The 19,402-nt window shown below is 50.6% G+C and overlaps 1 protein-coding gene across 11 annotated transcripts in view; it reads left to right on the top strand.

The window, feature by feature from the left end:
* The window catches only part of Ano1 (anoctamin 1), a 148,659-nt gene that overhangs the window by 99,880 nt on the left and 29,377 nt on the right, over positions 1-19,402 (top strand). For 3 of the 11 annotated variants that reach the window (XM_017589235.3, XM_017589236.3, XM_017589237.3), the window contains 5 exons: positions 1,885-2,045; positions 13,610-13,692; positions 15,772-15,783; positions 16,343-16,414; positions 19,158-19,235. In XM_017589235.3, coding sequence (XP_017444724.1) covers positions 1,885-2,045; positions 13,610-13,692; positions 15,772-15,783; positions 16,343-16,414; positions 19,158-19,235 — 406 coding nt within the window. Of the gene's footprint in view, positions 1-1,884; positions 2,046-13,609; positions 13,705-15,771; positions 15,784-16,342; positions 16,415-19,157; positions 19,236-19,402 lie in introns of all 11 variants that reach the window. The other 8 variants (XM_063264143.1, XM_063264136.1, XM_063264146.1 and 5 more) reach the window with 4 other exon arrangements.

Genomic DNA, 19,402 nt, shown 5'->3' with positions numbered 1-19,402 from the left:
CCCGTCTACTCATCTGTCTCAGTTTGAGGAGAGAAGTGGGCCCCGAAGAACCAGCTCCTGGGCATCTGGTAACATTGTGCTAATTTAAGGTCCCAGGAGGCCAGTGACAGCAGTGACCTCATTAGGGCCGAGTTGTCCTGGCCCCTGAAAGGTCACACTCATGGCGGTCGATCTCACTTCACCTTCCCAGCAATCCAACAGACTGTGTTCCTTACACTCAGCTCATTTAGGAAGACTGGGAAACTGAGGCATCAGGACTCAGCACCCTTCCCAAGACTGCACACACATGCCAGAGCTGAGACTTGAACTCACAACCTCAGGCTCCACAGCAAATGTCTCCTCCCTCTCCTCTGGGTGCCTCCTCTCCCCACATGTGCAGTGTGTGTATATCACGACTCCCCAGATACTCCAAAACCACTGTCTTAGTGGCCGTTAGCCTGTCCTTGTCTTCACATCTGCTGTGAATGACCAACTTCTTTGGCGCTCAAAGAGAGAGTAGAGCTGGCATTCTCTGTCTTGGGCACAGAGGAGAGTCCCCAATAACCATCACGAATATATATACAAATTTGTGGATCCAGAAATCTGAAAAACAAAGCAAAGAGCTAAAATACTCCCTTCAGCTTTCTCCCGGATGGCCATCTGACCCCTGGGAATGATTTCTCCAGCCTGGGCGTCTATTTATAGATCAGAGTCTGGTCCAAGTTTGAAGGAAGGGAAGTTCAGGGTGGGCTGTGGCTAGAGGGCAGAATTCTGGCCCCTCTCTTTGTTTTTCACAAACGCTGAGCCTGAAGCTAGAGGACCGGAGCACAGGACAGTGGAGAACATGGGCTGAGCCCAGCAGGACCTGTGGCCCTAAGAGCCATTCCAAACCTAGGGCTCTCGGTCCAAGATTGGATTTCGATTCCCACCATGCTGTATGGCCCTAAGGATTTTATTTTCTTCTCTGGGCTCCTGCTCCCATCTATGAAGGTAGCATTGCAGTGTGATAGCCTCCCAGTGCCAGTCCAAGTCACGACCACCACCCTACCATCACCACCACCCCACCCCACTCTTCTGTAAACTTCAAAGTGTGTTAGCATGAGCAAGGAAGGGCCCAGGTGCCCTGGCCTCAAAGCTCCTCACCTACTGAGGCACTGTCTCAGAACAAGCTGAGACAGTGTGCTTCGCTGACCAGGACCTGCTATCCCTGGAGCCTCCTCTGTCCCCTGAGTGACCCCTCAGGATGCTTGGGGACTTATGGGCATGCTCCTTTGAGCCTAGGCCCCCCAAAGAGAAAAGTCCTGGGCACCCTTTCTCCACCTTTGTAGCTGTCCAGTATGCCTTGTAAGGGTCATGGCATGGTGCCTAGTGCCACCAGAAAGTCACCCAGCATAGGTCTGGCCACAGCGAGGGCCTCCTGGCTGCAGTTCACCCCATCCCTCCCTTGGGCTTCCAAGCCTGACTATATAAAGAACTGACTCCTGTGCCCACAGCTTTGATTGTCCTGGGGACAATAGGAAGGGTCCCTGGGGATCCTGTGCTATAGAAGTATCAGGAGTGTTGACCTCAGGCATCATCCAAGGTTATCATCCAAGGCTCACTCCAGAGGGAGTCACTCTGATGTCTCTTTCTGCCCCAAGGAGAGTGTGGACAGTGATGGGTGTTTTCAGAGCTGACTATGTCAAGGTTCTACTCAAGGTGAAGATCCAGGACCCTTCTCCCAAACCATGGGAGCTTAAGTCAAGGGTCTTGAATGGAGCCTAGGGCCCTGAAATTCATGGTCAGGCATGGGTCACATGCCTATAACTGTGATAGCCAAGGCCACCCTCCATTGACCCTGGAAATTAGACTAGGACTTGAGAACTTGAAGCCACTTAGGAACCTGAGGCCACCTCTGTCTTTCAGCATGGAGATGTGTGACCAGAGACACAACATCACCATGTGTCCTCTGTGTGACAAGACCTGCAGCTACTGGAAGATGAGCTCAGCCTGTGCCACAGCGCGTGCCAGTCACCTCTTTGACAATCCTGCCACTGTCTTCTTTTCTGTGTTTATGGCCCTCTGGGGTAAGTGGAGTCTTCACCTCGGGCCACCCACACAGATACACTCTCTTCTGACTCTGAGCCTGATGTTCATAGGTCTGTGTCCTGGGTGTGAAGGTGGGTCTCATGGTGTACCTGATGGCCACAGGTCTGTCCTGTATCCAGGATGAGTAAGGGTCTTCTAACCTGGCTGAAATGTGTCGGTATCGCCCAGGCTTTGAGAAATCCTTCTGTGGACTGTCATCCAGAGGGTCATAGTTGTCTGAGGTCACCCAGCTCTGAATAGCAGTGGCCAAATTAAACCACAGTCTTCAAGCCTCAGCCTGATGAGAGTTAGGGACAGCTAGCTATTCCCCACAGAGACTCTAAACCCAGCTGTCATAGTCTGGGGCCCAGACTTCAGCTCTGGAGACAAGCAAGGCTGGGAAGTGTGGTGGTGGTGGTCGTGTGTGTGTGTGTGTGTGTGTGTGTGTGTGTGTGTGTGTGTTCATGGGTGCACATGGAGGGGATTTGTTTGACTCTGTATTGCACTTAATTTATTTTGTATGCATGTAGAGGGGTGCACAGGAGCCATGAAGAGGTCAGAGGACAATATTCAGAAATTGGTTCTCTCCTTCCACCATGTAGGTCCAAGGGTTACTTCGATTGTCAGGTTTGGCAGCAAGTATCTTTGCCCAGTGAGCCACATCACCAGCCCCACCTTGTGTTTCCAAAACAGTGTCTCTTACTGACCTGGAACTCACCAAGTAATGCTAGACCAGCTGTCTGGGGAACTCCAGGGATCCTCCTGTGTCTGCCTCCCCAGCACTGAGATTACAATTACATGCTCTAACACCCAGCTTCTCCTATGGATTAGAGGGATTGAAGGCAGGTCTTAGGGCCAGCTCCCGAGCCCTCCCTAGGGATTCTGATAGCAAATGAGACAGATGCCTTCTTTGCAAGCAGGATTTCATACAGCCTTGCCAGCAGGGGTTACAGGATTGACACAGGGGCAACTGGTTCCCACACTGGCCTCAGGTTCTGAGCAAACACCTCCAGGGCTCACAGCCGAGAGGAAATGGCAAGGAAGAGAAAGGGCAGGGTCACCTAGGAGAGGCTGCCTAGGAGAGATGGAAAGCCCTTGAACTGAGCTATGATAACCTTATAGATTGCATTTGAGTTAGAGAGGGCCCACTTTACACCCTGTCCAGACTCAACTGGCCGACTGGTTGCAGGGTCAGAACAAAGGCCAGGACAATAGCCTTACTAGGCAAAGAGGTAATTCTGGGTCCCTTCCTAGTCTGTGTGGTCTTAGCCTGTGATGGTCAGACAAGCACCTTTCTAACAGAGAAAAACTACCCAAGATGTATCAGCCCCTTCTTCCCCTGGATCTCATACAGCCCAGTCTCCCCTCTGCCTGAAGGTCCCAGTCTGAGGGTAGCTCCTTGGTACCAATGTCCTGTAGCAACAGCAGCAGCTCAGAGTTGGATTGACCTACATGGCTGGGAGGCAGGCGTACAGACAGCAGAGAAGACATGCAAAGGGTGAAAGGCCCACTAGCGGGCCTGGCAGATTATTCAGAGCCACCTCTTAAGCCACTGGGCAGCCCAGTGTGTATTGGGACTCTGAGGTCTAAGCTCGGCTTCCTCATCTGTCTATAAGCTGGGAATGTGATGAGAGGAAGGAGGCCGTGGGCACAGGCTCAGCCCATGTTCTGCACCTTTTATGAATGGTTGCTGCCACTGAACACACTGGATTATTGGGTTGGGATGAGGTTAAGAAAATGCCTATGAAAGTACCCACAGAATGGGACTTGGGAGACAATTCAATTCAGTAGAATTGTGCAAGCTTAAGGATCTGAGTTCAAATCCCCAGCATCCCTGTTTTTTGTTTTTTTTTTTTTTAAGTGTGACTATTTGTGTGCAACCTCAGAACTTTGGTGGCAGCAACACAATAGATGATCATTGATGTTTGGGGACTGACAGACTCTCTAAAAAGACTTACCAGTCAGTGTGTAAGGGGTACTGCCAAGTATTTGGCACTCCAGAAATCACAAAAGCAAGCCCAGCCGTGTTCAGTCTTAGTAACTAGGATTCCAAGGAAACAGTATGTGCAAAGGCCCTGGGGGTGAGGTGCAGGATGCTAAAGGAGCCTGCTGCTGCAGGAAATGGGTGGGAGTATGTCAGGGGATCATAGAGAGGCCAGCAGGGACCTGCTCTAAAGAACTTCATGTTCTTGCTAGGAGGAATCAGAAGCCAACACTCTGGGTCACCGTGTCATAGATATTTTCCTGCCTTACACTGAGTCAGAGACCATAAATGACAGAGTAAGTTCTTCAGTGATTGGCCAGAAGGGACTCGACTGCAGTGGAGGACAGTGGCCAGAGCATTCTCTGAGCTGGACGTCAGCTCCTCAGGGTACCTGGGTCCACCACATTTCCCAGGGTACACTGCTGCCAACCTTGGGAGGATCTGCTTCCACATTGTGTCTGACAATGAAGTCTCTCCCTCGTGAATTCTAGGAGGAAAGGTGGGAGAGGAGCATCTGGAGCCTCCGCCTGCCTCGAAGCTTGAGCATCAGCCTCTAGGGTGAGGCTTCCGCTGCAGAGGAGGTGTTTATGTGGCCCCACACTTCATTTGAGCTTAATCATTTGAGATCTCCAGAGACAGGGACTTGGCTGCAGCCCAGATATGGAAACCATAACCTCCCACAGCAGACCTTGAATTTGTTTGTCTGTTTGGTGGGTGCATTAGGGTTGAAACTAGAGGCATCCTGAAGCCAGTTCCATAAGGGCTAAGCTTGACTTCTATCAAAAGGCTCATGGAGGGTCCTCACCGAAATTCCACCCACGGGCCTTGCCTTGAGGATGGGAAGTGTTCACCAACAGTGAATGAAGTCCTGTCACAGGTAGTGGGTAACACAACCATTGTCGTGGACTCTCCCATGTGCACAGAGCCATCCATCTTGCCTTTGCAGAGACCTGTGGTACCTACTCTGTACCCTGTTCCAAAGAAGGTGGCACCTGGTGGCTTTTTAAAATTTTTTTCTTACTGTTGATTTTTTTTTTAAATACAGGGTTCCGTGAAGCTAACACTAGCTTCAAACCTGATATATATCCAGGGATGACCTTGAACTCCTACTCCTCTTGCTTTTGTTTCAAGTGTTTAATGATCAGGGGTGTGTGCTATCATGGCCATACAGACTCCATCTCTGACAGCATCTTTTTAATACTGCCCCTCATTCCTGACCCCTTGCTGCTGCCCCAGGTTGGAGCATACCCTGCTCACCTAGGGCAGCCCCACAGTGATACCCCCAACCCCAGCACAAAGACAGAACACTGCCAGATTGGCCACTTTGATCCAACTTGATTACTTTTTCACTGGCCTAGCAACATGCATAGCAGCTCAGGGATTTACCTCAGCTTCCCTCTAGCTGCTGTGTAGCAGTAGGAAGAGACTCTGCGCATGTGTGTGTGTGTGTGTGTGTGTGTGCATGTACATGTGTGTGTGTGTGTGCTTGAGTGTGTGTGCACATGTGTATGTGTTGTTTGCACATACGTGTACATACTTGAGTGTGTTCTCTCACCTGCCGTGTTTTGGTGCCACTCTAGTGAAAATGACTAGAAAGGACATTCATGCCTGTTCTCTGGGGACAGGGGCCATTTGCCCATTTACCTTCCAGTGAGGCTAGTCCTTACCATTTCAGAATCCTTCAGGGAGCTTGCCAAAGAGCAACTTCTAGGGCTGCTGTGCAGTTCAGAGGGAGAGCCCATGGTTAGCCTTCATGAAGCCCTGAGTTCAATCCCTAGGACCAAGAGAATGCAAAATCCTGGATACCTTGTCTGACCTAGGGCATTGTCACCCAGAACCCTAAATCTGTGTGTTGAACAAGATTGGTGGGCTGCCCTGTGTCTGCAGACATCCGGGGGGTATGTTCTCTAATGAGGGTTCGGAAGCACAGAGAGGTTAAGTGATTTTCCAGAGATCACACAGGCTGAAATAGATGATGCTTGTCTACCTGTCTGCCTGACTGCCTCTGAGATTCAAGTAAGGGCTCTGTATTCATAACTTAACATTCAAACACTCTCCTAGCCCCTGCAAGATGCCCTCCTGGGAAAAGAGATGTGTGCCCTGAGCTGGTAGTAAGGGCACACAGGAAGGAGTTGCCCAGCATGGCTCACAGTCTGGGAATGAGATTCTTCTCATGAAATGTGAGTATGTGGTGGTACAGGCAGCCGTTATTTAACATTGAACATCTACTTTTCCCAGGTAGCCCTAGCCAGCAATAGGCCAATTAAACAGCTAAGTAACAGTATAAATCAGAGAGGAGAGTCATTCAGTGTGGCCACACTGGGAAGAGGGACAAAGAGGTGAAGTGACTCCTGAGTCTGTCTTCAGGGTCTGGACATGAGGCTCAGGCTTCAACAGAGGGCAGGAGGAGTGCAGAGCTGAGAGTCCTGGTCAGGGTGTGGTCCTGCCCGTCACTGACCCATCACCGTCTCAGCTCCAGTCTCTCCTGCAAGGTGGTCTGACAAGTTCTCAGACCTGTGTGAGGTCTCTGGGAGACAAGCTCCCCCTCTGTCTGGCACCAGGCTTCAGCCTTTCTCTTCCTCAGCGTGAGACTCCTGGGAAAATTCCAGTTCCTTGGGTTCCATTGTTTAAACAGTCTGATGGCAGAAGGGAGGGGCACAGGAGTCTCTTCAGAATTTCTTTGCTCCAGCCAGGATGGTGGGAGTTTGTCAACGGCCTCTCTGAGACCCCGTTACTCTGCACCTTCAAAGCGCTGCCAGGCCTGAGGAAGAGCAGCTAGAAGCTTTCATTCTTCTGAGGCTGGGGTCTCACCAGCATGTCTCCTTTGTGTGCCTGTCCATCAAGTAGAGAAGCAAGTACTGGCTCACTCCACACCCACCCGTTTGAGAGAAAGAGGCCTTGCCTCAGAGAAAGGAAGCTTAGGGCCAAAGGAAAGAAACAAGAAGGGGGCCCACGGGAGAGAGCTGCGGGAAGTAAGGACAACCCATCCTGGGTCCTTTGCACGGAGAGCTGTCAAGGGCCTTTAGCAGGAGATCTCAAATCCCTCATCAATTACCCTTTCATTACCCTCTGAAGGATTAGTTCTCCCCAAATCCCTCCTTCCATTGAGGCCTTTTCCTGCACTCCAGCTGTTCCCAGCTCTGCACAATGGCAGGCCTGCAGTACTGTTCCCTGCTGGTGCAATGAGGAGTGGGCCTCAGTGTCCCCCAGAACTGCCGTTTTAATCTTTAAAACTGCTCTTTAATCTTTGCCTCACTAGCGTGGGCTCAGCAATCCTGGTTTCCGGCGGCTCCTGCCTGCGATGTCTGACATCTTAAAGCTCGTAATGAAATGTCACGTTGAGCAACTTTGAGCCCATTTAGCTATTTGGCACCATCAATTTTCTGACATTATAGAATAATCACAGGTCTCGGTCGTCTGTCAGTTTCGCACAGAACAAAGGACCCCGGTGCTTTCTGCCCAGCAGCAGGGTCTGGAGAGACTTCTGAATGACAAGTCAGATTGGAGCCTGAGATTTGATGGTGTTGTCCCAGACTGGGCCCCATCACCTCAAGCTGGAAGGGGACCATGAGGAAAGTTACAATGCAACCGTGGGCTGGGATCAGAAGGCCAGTGGTGGGTCATGAGCTGATCTTCTGTAGCCAGAAGATTGGGTCCCTGTGACCCACGTAAAAATACAGGGATACCATTGTCAGCTCTGAAGGTTAGGCAGCGGGGGAGCCCCAGGCCTAGTAACTCCCTGGAAACCCGGCTCTGAGCCTGGACGGAGCAAGCATCTCCCCTGATGGGAATAAGGGCATCATATGCACCACTCCAGGGAGCACACCCCACTTCTTTGCATGGCCTGAAGACCGGATACCCCAGATTCAGATCCTGTGGGGACACCAGATCCTGGGGCATAGGTGCCCTTTCTTACTGTGTCCTCACACAATAGGGAGTCCCTCAATAAGGGCCCCACCTCCCACACCATCACTTTGAAGGTGGGGACCATAACATAAAGATTTAGGATTTACATGTCCAGAAGTCTATCAGGGAGCTAATGCACAAATGACTGATTATGGTACATGCCATCAGCCATCATCACATGCTGGCCCTGAGTTCAGCCAGTATTTAAAAAAAAGAAAAAAAAAAAAAAAGCTAGAGATAGGGACGTGGCTAGGTAGCGGGAGCACATGAGGACATGAGTTCAAATCCCCAGAGCCCAAGTAAAGATTGGCCATAAAGTTGTAGATGTTTTCATATTTGGGGCCACACAGAACAATTTCGTCATTTCAGTCCCTGACCTGGGTCAGGGTGACTGATACAGGAGGTGTCCTTCAGAAGAGCTGGGTGGTAAGAGCAGGCCCCACCTGAGGGCTTCTAAAAACATACAGAGCTCATGCCCAGTCTGATCCAGGCAGCTCCAGAGACTCGCTCACGACGCAGTGCAGGATCCTCCAAGTGAAGACAATTGTGTGACACACTATAGCCAAAACAAATGCTTGAGGAAACAGGACTGTGCTATTCCGGCCCAGGGTGGCGAGCTTGCTATTTTAGAGTCTGTGCATGGCTCTGCCCATGCATAGATAAAGAAGTTTTCCTTTCCACAAGCCATGTCGCTGTCACAAGATCAGGGTATAGGTCTTGCCGTTGGTAGAGAAGGTCCCAGTGCACCTGTGTCTCAGTTTGTACCTATGAGGTGGGGTGTGTTATTCAAGCAGCAGTGGTGGCACTGGGGATCGTGTAAATGGGGGTCCATGTGGGAGGATGATGTTGTTTGACAGTATGTGCGATGCAGGATGTCGACACCAAGGAAAGCATTATCAGGACCACAGGTGTCCTAGGAAAGTGAGTGAGTAGACTTCCCTCAGCCCATGAGGAAAGGACTTTTCTCCCTTGATCTGATGCCCAGCACTGAGGTCTGATCCTGCCTCTGTCTGAGCTTCCTTGACTCCTTCCTGCGGTCTCATCTGAGCATGGTCTCACCTTCTAGTCCACCTCAGCACAGAACCCGGCTGATGTGTGCCACCAGGTCTGTGGCCAAGCACAGAAGGCCCAGCTCCGGCATCCGAGTACCAGCACTGGCTTCCAGCTCACATGAAAGAAACAGGCAATTTCCACTTTCATTAATATTAAATGTTTCTTTCTCAACATAGTTGAGGGTTATTGGGTCTTGGTTAGCCTGGATCCCAACAGCATTTGGGATACAGAAGCAGGAGGAACTCTGTGAGGTCAAGGTCAGTTTGGTCTATTAAGTGAGTTCCTGGCCAGCCAGAGCTGCACAGAGAGACCCTGTGGAGAGAGAGGGAGAGAGAGAGAGAGAGAGAGAGAGAGAGAGAGAGAGACAGAGACAGAGACAGAGACAGAGAGACAGAGACAGAGAGACAGAGAGACAGAGACAGAGAGAGGGAGAGGGAAAGGGAGGGAGGGAGACAGAGGAAAAGCTCAAATAGTTTGACATATAAGGTAGGACCATGATTGCTCTTCCCTCAAAGAGATCTAGTACCCCTCAGTGTTATTCCAGTGAGGAAACCAAGCACAGACCCAAGGGTAACCAGAATCAGTTCTGAGTTCTCTTCTGAGCTTGCCCTCAGACACAATGTGGCACCTCCCAACCCTCCACGCCATGCTTTGTTTTCTTCTGCAATCATTCCTTCTGTTTCTGATGCTGGTGCACACGAGGTCACCCCACCGCCACAGAAGTGTGGCACTCTACTGCCTGTCAGTGACTGCAACCAACAGGCCAGGGATGTGCAGAACAGGAGACTGGAGGTGTCAGAGCCCAGCCACCTAACACTGCCTGAAGTCTCGTTTTTTGTTGTCTTGGAGATAAAGCCCCTGATATTAACACTGTCAGGGCAGGAACTTCAGAGGCAGTAGAGGCAGGGCAGAAGTTTGTTTCTTCTGGAGCCTGGCTCCTCTCACGGACTCCCCAAGCAAGACCCTTGTCCACGTTACCTCCCCATAGGCAGGGAAGTTTTACAGAAGGGTTTATACTCCCTCTCAGGTCCTGAAGGATGCTTGGGTGTGTCCTCAGTGAGCACTCAGTGAGCTCAGAGCACTGAGATTTCCAGACCTCTCAGGCTTCACCGCTCTGCTGAGGGCATCCTCAGTCCTGACTTCCAGCTCTCAGAGTCAAATGATACACGACTGTAACCGGTCACCCACTTGCCACGGAACACCAGACCTGTTCCTGACCTTGCAGGCATCCATACTCCCAACCTCTGCTCACCTCTGTTCCTGGCCTCTGATGACAGCACCTCCCTCTTCTCAGCCCCCATTCCTGTATTTGTACTTCTCATCATGGTCTCATGTTCCCACCATGTTGACTAAAAATGACAAGTTTGCCTCCTTACTTCTAAGACACAGCTGCATGTCCCCAACACGCTCAGCATCCACCCATGCACCTTAGCTGCCCTGAACAACACTGTCCTATGCATGGGTGCTTCCCTCGGGGTTGCTGACACTGCCCTTGCACAGACACCCAGTAGCTGGATGGACGATGTGGTGGGGGTCCTGGCTGGAGGTCTCTGAAGCCCCTATGCTTTGAACAATGGCTGAGGTTGTGTAGTCTCCCACCAGACGTAAGTAAGCATAAGCAAACAGACATTCCCCTTTCTTTGCGACTTGACCAACCTTTGCCTTTTATCTTTAGGGTGAGGAATCTTGTTCTGCCGATGTGAGGGAGGATTTCGTTTTTAGTTTTGTTTCCTGTTTATTTATCTTTTGTTTGAGTCACCGTGGTTGTGGTTTTTGGTCCCTTTGGTGGAGAGTGAGGCTGAGCTCCTCTACAAACCTGTTGCTCATTTGCATGTCTCCTTTCGAGAATTCGCTCTTCACATCCTTAGCCCATTTGGTTTGGGTTGTTTTGTTTTGATTAATGTATTTGTGTGTGTGTGCTGTGTGCTCACGTGAATTTATGAGTGCTCTGTACATATGTGAGCCCTTGGAGCAGAAGAGGAATTACAGGTGGCCATGAGCGTCATGTAGGTGCTGGGAACCGAACTCAGGTCCTCTGCTCTCTCACAGTCCTATTTCCTAGGGACTCAGCTTTTTTTTTTTTTTTTTCCGGAGCTGGGGACCAAACCCAGGGCCTTGCGCTTGCTAAGCAAGCGCTCTACCACTGAGCTAAATCCCCAACCCCACACTCAGCTTTGAGTCTCATCTAGAAATAGGAATTAGATGTGTGTGTGTGTGTGTGTGTGTGTGTGTGTGTGTGTGTGTGTGTGTGTGTGTGTGTTTGTATGAATGTTTTACCTGCATATGTTTCAAATATGTTCTGGTATCCACAGAGACTGGAAGAGGGTGTTGGGTGCTCTGGAACTGGAATTACAAATGGTTGTGAGAATGGGTGCTGGGAATCGAACCTGGGTCCTCTGAAAGAGCAGTCAGTCCCCTTAACCACTGAACTATCTCTCCAGCATAGCATTAGGATTAGCATTAAGAAAGGACATTAGGATGCTTCTCCCTTTGTCCTGGGACTGTGGCCATATCCTCATGGCTCTGGCTTCCACCCAGAAGCCACCAGGATTCCCAAATGGGGCATCTTATTTCTGTCTTGATGTCCCTACTTATCAGATAAACAATTTATAGCCTATGAGCCTGTTTTGTCCTTTGTAAGACAGTGAGAAATCAACCCTGGTCGGTAACTTCAGGGTTTCACGGAGGCACTCTGCATGACAGTTCTTGGCACAGCATCTTGCATGTGGCAGCCTGAGAATCTCAAGCTCTAATGACCATCCCCCTGCCTCTGCTGACTTCCTGAGAGCAGTATTCACACCAAGAATTCAGCTGTTGTGTCTGCCTTTGAAAGCTGCACGTTCGTAAATCACCCGTCCATCAGTGAACATTGTGGGAGCCAGTCTGGGCCAAGTATCCACTGTGTAGTATGAACAGAGGAGTTAGGCCTTATTCCTGCCCCAGGTACCTAAAAATGCTACCCATGTGAACAGGGGTTGTCCTAGAAGGTGGCAGGAACAAATGCAGTCTGGGGTTGGCCCTGTATCCGTTCCTTTTTCATACAACAATGAAATGTCTGAGATGGGGTCACTTTATAGAGCGAAGAGGTTCATTTTAACTTTTGGTACTGGAAGTTCAAGGTCAAGAGCCCACATCTGGGGATGGCCTTGGTGCTGGCAACAGTGTAAGGCAGTACAGGGTCTCACTTAGCAATGTGTCTCCCTTTCCTCACAGAGCTGCAGGAGCTCATTCACCAGGTCCATCCTGGGGATCTATCTGAACTAATTGACTCCTGAAGGCTCAACCCCTGAACAGCACCGTGGGATCAGCTTCCACTGTCTTCATAGCTCACAGTGGTGATCAAACTTCAACAGAGTCTTAGAAGATGCTCTACCTATACCTGCACTGTAGCATCCTCTGAGGGGTTGGCTGATATGTTTTCTTTTAAGATGTGTATGTATGTGCATACACACTGGAGTGTATGTATGTTGCGTTTGAGTGTAGTACTTTCAGAGGTCAGAAGAGGGCAGCACATTCCCTGGAACTGGAGTTACTGGTAGTTCTGAGCACCATGTGGATGCTGTGATTGGACCTAGGTCCTTTACAAGTGCAGTCAGTGCTCTTAACTGCTGAACCACCTCTCCAGCCCTTGGCTGGTGTGTTCTGGGTGTGCATGGGCAGTGGGGATGGGAATGTGTGTGTGTCTCTCTCTCTCTCTCTCTCTCTCTCTCTGTGTGTGTGTGTGTGTGTGTGTGTGTGTGTGTGTGTGTGTGTTGGGAGGAGAGTGTCAATCAGCATCTCCTGGAGGAGGTAGCATTCAAACACTTGGTTAGTCTGTCAGGAATTTAACACAGATCTAGGTGTGATGGTCCAGACCTGTCTACTCTGGAGGTGGAGACAGGAAAATCAGGTTTTCCCAAGGCCTGCTCTCAGCTTGCCTTCTTTGCCTATACATTAAGGCCCAGCCCATGAAGTGGTTCTGCTCACATTCAGGGTGGGTCTTTGACAATCAAGAGAATCTCCTGCAGACATGCCCACAGGCCAATCTGATCTACATGGTTGCTGGCTTGAGGCTTCTTTCTTAAGTGATTCTAGACTGTGGCAAGTTGACAAGTAAAACCAACCATCAGAGCCACGCAGCAGGTTCAAAGCCAGCCTCAGGTACACGGGACCCTGTGAATAAGCCAACCAACCAACCAACCAACCAACCAACAAACAAACAAACAAACAGAAAATGGGACACAGTGGCCAGTGATGCAGTTAGTAGATAGATACAAGGGATGCCTGCAGGGCTCAATGCTAGTGTGCGTGCCCTTACCTTTTCTGACCTCAAGACACCTGTCCCCAACATTTGTGCCCCAGGGTCCCTAAAAGCAATGAGCAATATTACTAGAGACCCAGAGTCAGAGGCTAGCCAATCTGCCCCTCTCTGCCTAGCCGAGTGATCTTGGCTAGAGCTTACACCTACCTCAGTTTCCTCATCTGCAAAGTGGGAAAGCAATGTCCAGGCAGGGTCAGTGAGAGGGCTGAACCTGTTTATTCGTATGGCCCTGGCCTTCCCTCAGCCAACGGCATGGAAGGGACAGGTTCTGTATCGTCTAGGATGCCCAGTGGCCCTGATTGTTTCCCAACATCCTACAGCTGCCACCTTCATGGAGCACTGGAAACGGAAGCAGATGAGACTCAACTACCGCTGGGACCTCACGGGCTTCGAGGAAGAGGAGGTGAGTAGCTGTGTCTGTCCTCCCCAGCCCCCTCTGCCATCTCCTCTGGCTCACGTGGATGCCTCAGGTCCTGACTGGCCCCTGATCCCAGGCGCGGCTCCTGTGGCTCCTCCACTCATCGCCCTGGTATTCCTTGGTTACCAGGGCAACTGTTTTCCATCTACCAGTGTTTTCTGTCTCCATGCTCCCAAAGACACAACACCCATGAGTGTGGGCTCGGGTGCTGGCCAGGGCTCCCCACGCTGACCTCATCACATCTGCGGCTGTGGAGTGTGGGCTGGGAGTTGCTGCTGTGCACAGGCTGCCTTCCTCTCTGTCCTCCATCCAAATCGTCCCTCGGTCTACAAGCAGGGGAGTTTGAGAAGCCTGGCAAAACCTTTAATAACTGGCTCAGTGCAAACATGGCGGTGTTCCAAAGTGGAGACGCTCAATTGTAGATTGCCCTGGAGTTGGGGACAATGGGTCTGTTCAGAATCCCCTGACTGCCATCTCCAGCAGGAATACCCTGTGAGGGTCATTAGGGAGTACTGCCCCACCACCAACCCCAAGGAGAACCTTGGTGTAGAGCAGGCTATTCCCTGCACGTGCTGAGGCATGGCCATAGCCTCGTGTAGCATGCTATCTCCTTCCCTTTCTACAGCAGTCTTCAGGAGCTAGCCTCCTGGGAGCTGGGGTTACAGAGCTGAGGCACACCTAGTGGCATGCCCCACCCCCAAGATTGTAGTTCAGGCTGCCTCTAACTGGCTACATAATCAAGGGTGACCTCAAACTCCCAATCTTCCAGGCTCTGTCTGCAGGGTTGGTGTCGCAGGCAGGTGTACACTGCCACATCTGGTTTGTTCAATGCTGGGGATCTAACCCACGGCCTTATGCAGGCAAACACTGTCCCATCTCAGCTACGTTGCCAGTGTCCCTCCCATGCTTGCCTTTTATAAGTGAGGCCCTCCCTGTCCCTCCCCCTCCCTCTCTCTGGATCTTGAACCATACTAGTGCTGCTCCTAAGCCCCAGCCATGTGCCCTTACAAAACCCACACAGCTCACACCCTCCTGAGTCCTAGACTGCTGGTTACTCTTGGCCACATGCACCTTTCGAAGAGCCTGCAGTGGCTTTTGCTCCATGCTGAAGCCATACTGTTCTTCTGCATTCCCAGTTTGACAGCCAGATTATGGTTGTAGATTATGGTTATAAACCAGGGCTCTGGGACCACAGTACTTGACTTCATCTGACCTGAGACCACCACTGCTGTGTGGCCTGCGGTATATTGGTTAACATCTCTGTGCCCAGGGCCCTTTACTGCCTCCTAGGCATTGAAAAGCAAGCCACACTTGACTAGACAGGGGAGGTCTGTGCTGGGCATAGCTGTGCCAGGGCACAGAAAATTTCCCAGAATTATTTGACTAGCCATAGCCAGGTCTCACCTGCCACCCACGTAACAGCGTCTGTCCTCTTCTGCAGTGAGTCCATTTCACAAGTGGCCGGTGCTCTGTACCTGGTGCAGGAAGAGCTCTGGCCTGGGTGGGCCCACTGACCCCCAGGTGGCCCCTCTCCTTGGCTGCTGTTTTCATGTTAATAATTCCAATAGAAGAAACACCAGCTGGGCCTTACTGTCCTGGTGGACACACTTCCAAGATGTCCTGAAGGCTGAGGGGAATAATTCACAACCCCCATCTTAACCCCACCACCCTAAGATCCCTAAGGCTTGATTTCTGAGAGGTATCCCTGAGGCCACCAGGCATACAACTCCAGTGGGCCTAAGCGAGTCCCCCAGAGTAAGCCGCTCATGTCCGACACCGCTGACCACGGTCCTGGTGGAGTGGGTAGACTCAGATGAAGAGGCTGCCTCTACCCTCCTCCCCACACCCAGTGGTCTGAACCCCAGGTTGTCTGGACACAGAAGGAAACCAGGTCATTGTTCTGAGAGCTTCTCCACTGAGCTGAGGATTGTGGGAAGCGTATAAACCTGGCATCTGGGAGTGGCAGGCATCCAGCCCCTGTTCTGTTCCATCATCCTGGGTCTACAGATAAACAACCGCACTAATGCGTTTTTCTGTTTTGTCTTTATTCCCGGTTCCCCGCAGGAAGCTGTCAAGGTTTGGAATTATTTTTTGGTCACTCTGTCTTCCTCTAGCCTGTCTCTGGGGAGAGGGACCTTCGCACACATGCTCCTGTCTTTCCACCGGACATCTCCTCAATGGCTCTCACCTGGGCTCTGCTCTCTCCTGGCCTGGTCTCACCTGACCTGTTCTTTTCCTTCCAGCACCTTCTGCTGAATTGCTCTGGGCTCCCCGAGGCCTGGCATCTCCAGCCTGCCTGCGCTTGCTGCCTTTCGCTACATCTCTTTTGACTCCCGTGGCTACTCCACAGAATGTTCCAGAGGGTCAGTTCACGGCTGGGTGCTCATTGAAGCCTGGCACAGCCAAGACCCCATGCAGGACACAGAGGACAGACCCTCTGGCCTTCCATTGAGCTGGGGTTCCTAGGGAGAGGGGGAGTCCAGGGCTGAGATTCAGGCCAAGTTCAGGGAGTTTTATGTTGGAAATATGACAGCCAGCTGTGAACTGGTCCCCAGGGTCCCCAAGGCAAATACATGAACTCATATGGAGGGACTCAACACTAACACAGTCTTTCTTGACTTGCTGTCTTTCTCAGGATCATCCCAGAGCAGAGTATGAAGCCAGAGTCTTAGAGAAGTCACTGAGAAAAGAATCCAGAAACAAAGAGGTACAGCTCCTGCTCTTTACTTCCCACAGTGAGATGCAGTGTGTCTAAAGTGTGGTCAGGGGTCAGCAAGCACCATTGTGTATCAGGTATGACCAGGAGTCAGCAAAAACTATATTTTCCCAGTAGAGAGGCATCAACAAATACTGTGTGCTCTCTGCAGACGAGAGCTTAGCTCAGATTGTAAATATTTAAGCTGTGTAAGCCTACACCACTGGCTACTCAACTTCGCCACTATAGTGTGAACAGGGCTATTGACAAAAGATAAACAAATATGCAAGACTGTGTTCCCATAAAACTTTATTTGCAAAATCAGGCCCAGGGCCAGATTGAACCAAAGGACCAGAATTGGCCCAGCTCTGCTCTAGACTGTCCCCTGACGTATCCTGAAAGTGACCTCAACTTCAGCAAACATGTCACACTAGATCTGGTTCCTGAGAAGGCTCTGCCCCACCCCGTGCAACCTGTGTTCTGTGTTGAACAATGAATTGGGAGCATTTGTAGATCCGGGTCTGCGAGCTTCTCATTTCTCCATGTCCTAGAGTCCAGGGTTAGGGACAGGGAGAAGAAGTTACACTGTGCTTCATGCCACTGTCTTTTTATAGTAAACTTTCCCTCAGCCTTTTGTTCTGATTGGCAGCTTGTATGTGCAGGGCACGTTTTGGCTGCACACCTCAAAGCATTGACCTGTTCATTATTGATGGGTCCCACATGAGGGTGATAGGCCAGGACCTTCAGCTGCTGGATCATGTTGGTACTGGACAGTGTTGGGCAGTTAGAAGATACTCTTCCAGGCTCGTGGTTTTCCTGATGCCCTTGAGCCTTCAGCCTCTGGAACAGCAAGACAAACCCTGGGCTGTTACCTTGTTTGTTACCATGTCCCATGTACAGAGCTTGTGGTACCAGACAGCCTCAGGGTGTGGCCTTACAATTGCAAAGAGGTGGGTACAGTAGAGGCTTCAGGCAGGCAAGCGCAAGGCTCCATTCTTGTAGCCAGGAAGGGGGTACCTCTCCCAGAACACCCCGAGGGGATTGAGCAAGACTCAAGAATGAAGAAAGCACAGCCAGATGTGGTGATGTGCAGTCATCATGGCCAGATGTGGTGGTGCCCACACCTTTAATCCCAGCACTTGGGAGACGAAGGCAGGCAGATCTCTGCCAGCCTGGCCTACACAGTAAGTTATAGAACAACCGGGGCTAGACACTCAGACCATGTCTCAAAAAGAATAAAACTGTATAAGCAATTGGATCACCCTCAGGTATGTCTGGAGTTCTGACACTGGGGCACAACATTGCCATCTATAGGTCCGAGACAGCCTTACGTTCAAATTGCAAAAATAAATGACAAAAATATCATGTTTGAAGTTTACGATTTTATGTGGGCCACTTCCATAGCTGTAGTAGGCCATGTATGTGCAACTCATGGGTTGGACACACCAGCCAGAAGCTATCTGTCTAACGTAACAGATCAGCCAGGCAGTTCCTTCTGTATCCAACCAGGCGGCCTCCCCAAGTGAGACCCTAAAAACCTCAGTCATGTCCCCAGGGCACCTCCCTGGCTCTAAGCCTTCATGGATAAATCTCAGGAGTCAGCCTGAGCCCCGCCCAGTATTGTGGGCCTAGTGGCTTTCTGGTCATGAATCTCAGACTGGAATGAACACAGAGAAGTGTCTGCTCATTCCTAAAGCCACAGAGGTTTGCAGCCCCCCATATAGCACACCCATCATAGAACACAACAGAGTAGTAGGCTGCCTCACCCTGCCTCAGCCCCAGCTCTTGGATCACAAGAGAGCCACAAAGATGTTAGGAGGGTGTGTTTTTCTTTCTTTTTTGTTGGTTTGTTTTTTGTTTGTTGGTTTGGTTTTGGTTTGGTTTTGAGTTTTGGGGTTTCAGGGGTTTTGCAGGCTTCCAGGAGGATGGTGGCCCTGAGACTATGGAGTTCATATAGCCGCATTCTTGCTCCTGCTTCACGTGGCTCTTGTGACAGCTTTGCATTGATTTTCCCAAGTTATGGAACAAAATTACTTCATGTGGCTTTATTCTTTTCTTACGTTACATTTATTTGTATGTCTGTGACACAGCACATGTGTAGACAACCTTAGGAAGTCTGTTCTCTCTTCCCATAGCGTGGGTCCTGAAGCATTGAAAGCAGGTCATCTGACTTGACAATAAGCACTTTTCCTGGCTCAGTCTTCTTTGCCAGCCTATGGTTATATAGCCCACGCTGGCTTCCAGCTAGCTATGTAACTGAAGATGACCTTGAATTTCTAATCCTCCTGCCTCCATCTTCCAGACTGTGTTTGTGTGGGTCTGGGATCTATTCTACCAACTGAGCTATAGTCCATCCCCATGAAATTGGTTTAGTAAAACAGATCAACCACGGATTGGTGTGTCAACCTGTGCTTCTGGGTGTGGCCCCCTTTCTGTTGTCTCAGAGTGGTAGTGGGAGCAGACCCACAATTCCTGTTCTCTAAACCATTGAAATCACAGCCTGATACATTGCAGAAAGAGCCTATGGAGACTGTAGGCTGGATCCTTTCTTCTGGAAACTTCTAGTTCCCCTTACCCTGACCTTCAAATGAAACTCTGTTGCATGTTAACTCATTTAAAATGCCAAGCACCCAGGTCAGTCTTGGCAAATGGTGCTCACAGAGAGAGTGAGCTATTGCCTAGACCCACATCCAAGATCAGCAGTACCCTGCCCTCATTCTACCACCCAGTGCTCTCTTTCCCCACCCACCCTCAGAAGCGCCGGAATGTTCCAGAAGAACCGACCAACAAATGGAAGCAGAGGGTTAGGACAGCCATGGCAGGGGTGAAATTGGTACTTCTCTGTTTTGGGGCAACTCAAGCCTTGACACTGTTTGCAGGCCTTCTTGGCCACTGTGTCTGTCCCTGGCTACCTCTGTGGTGTGTTCTTGGGACATTCTCATCTGTGTCCCCTTCCCACTTCCCACCTGCAGCCTGCCGTGTGTTGCGATGTCACTGCAT

Source organism: Rattus norvegicus, chromosome 1 (genome assembly GCF_036323735.1).
Source record: "Rattus norvegicus strain BN/NHsdMcwi chromosome 1, GRCr8, whole genome shotgun sequence".
NCBI classification, from domain to species: Eukaryota; Metazoa; Chordata; class Mammalia; order Rodentia; family Muridae; genus Rattus; species Rattus norvegicus.
The sequence above is the reverse complement of the archived record's forward strand: the minus strand, read 5'-3'. Positions and strand labels throughout refer to the sequence as shown.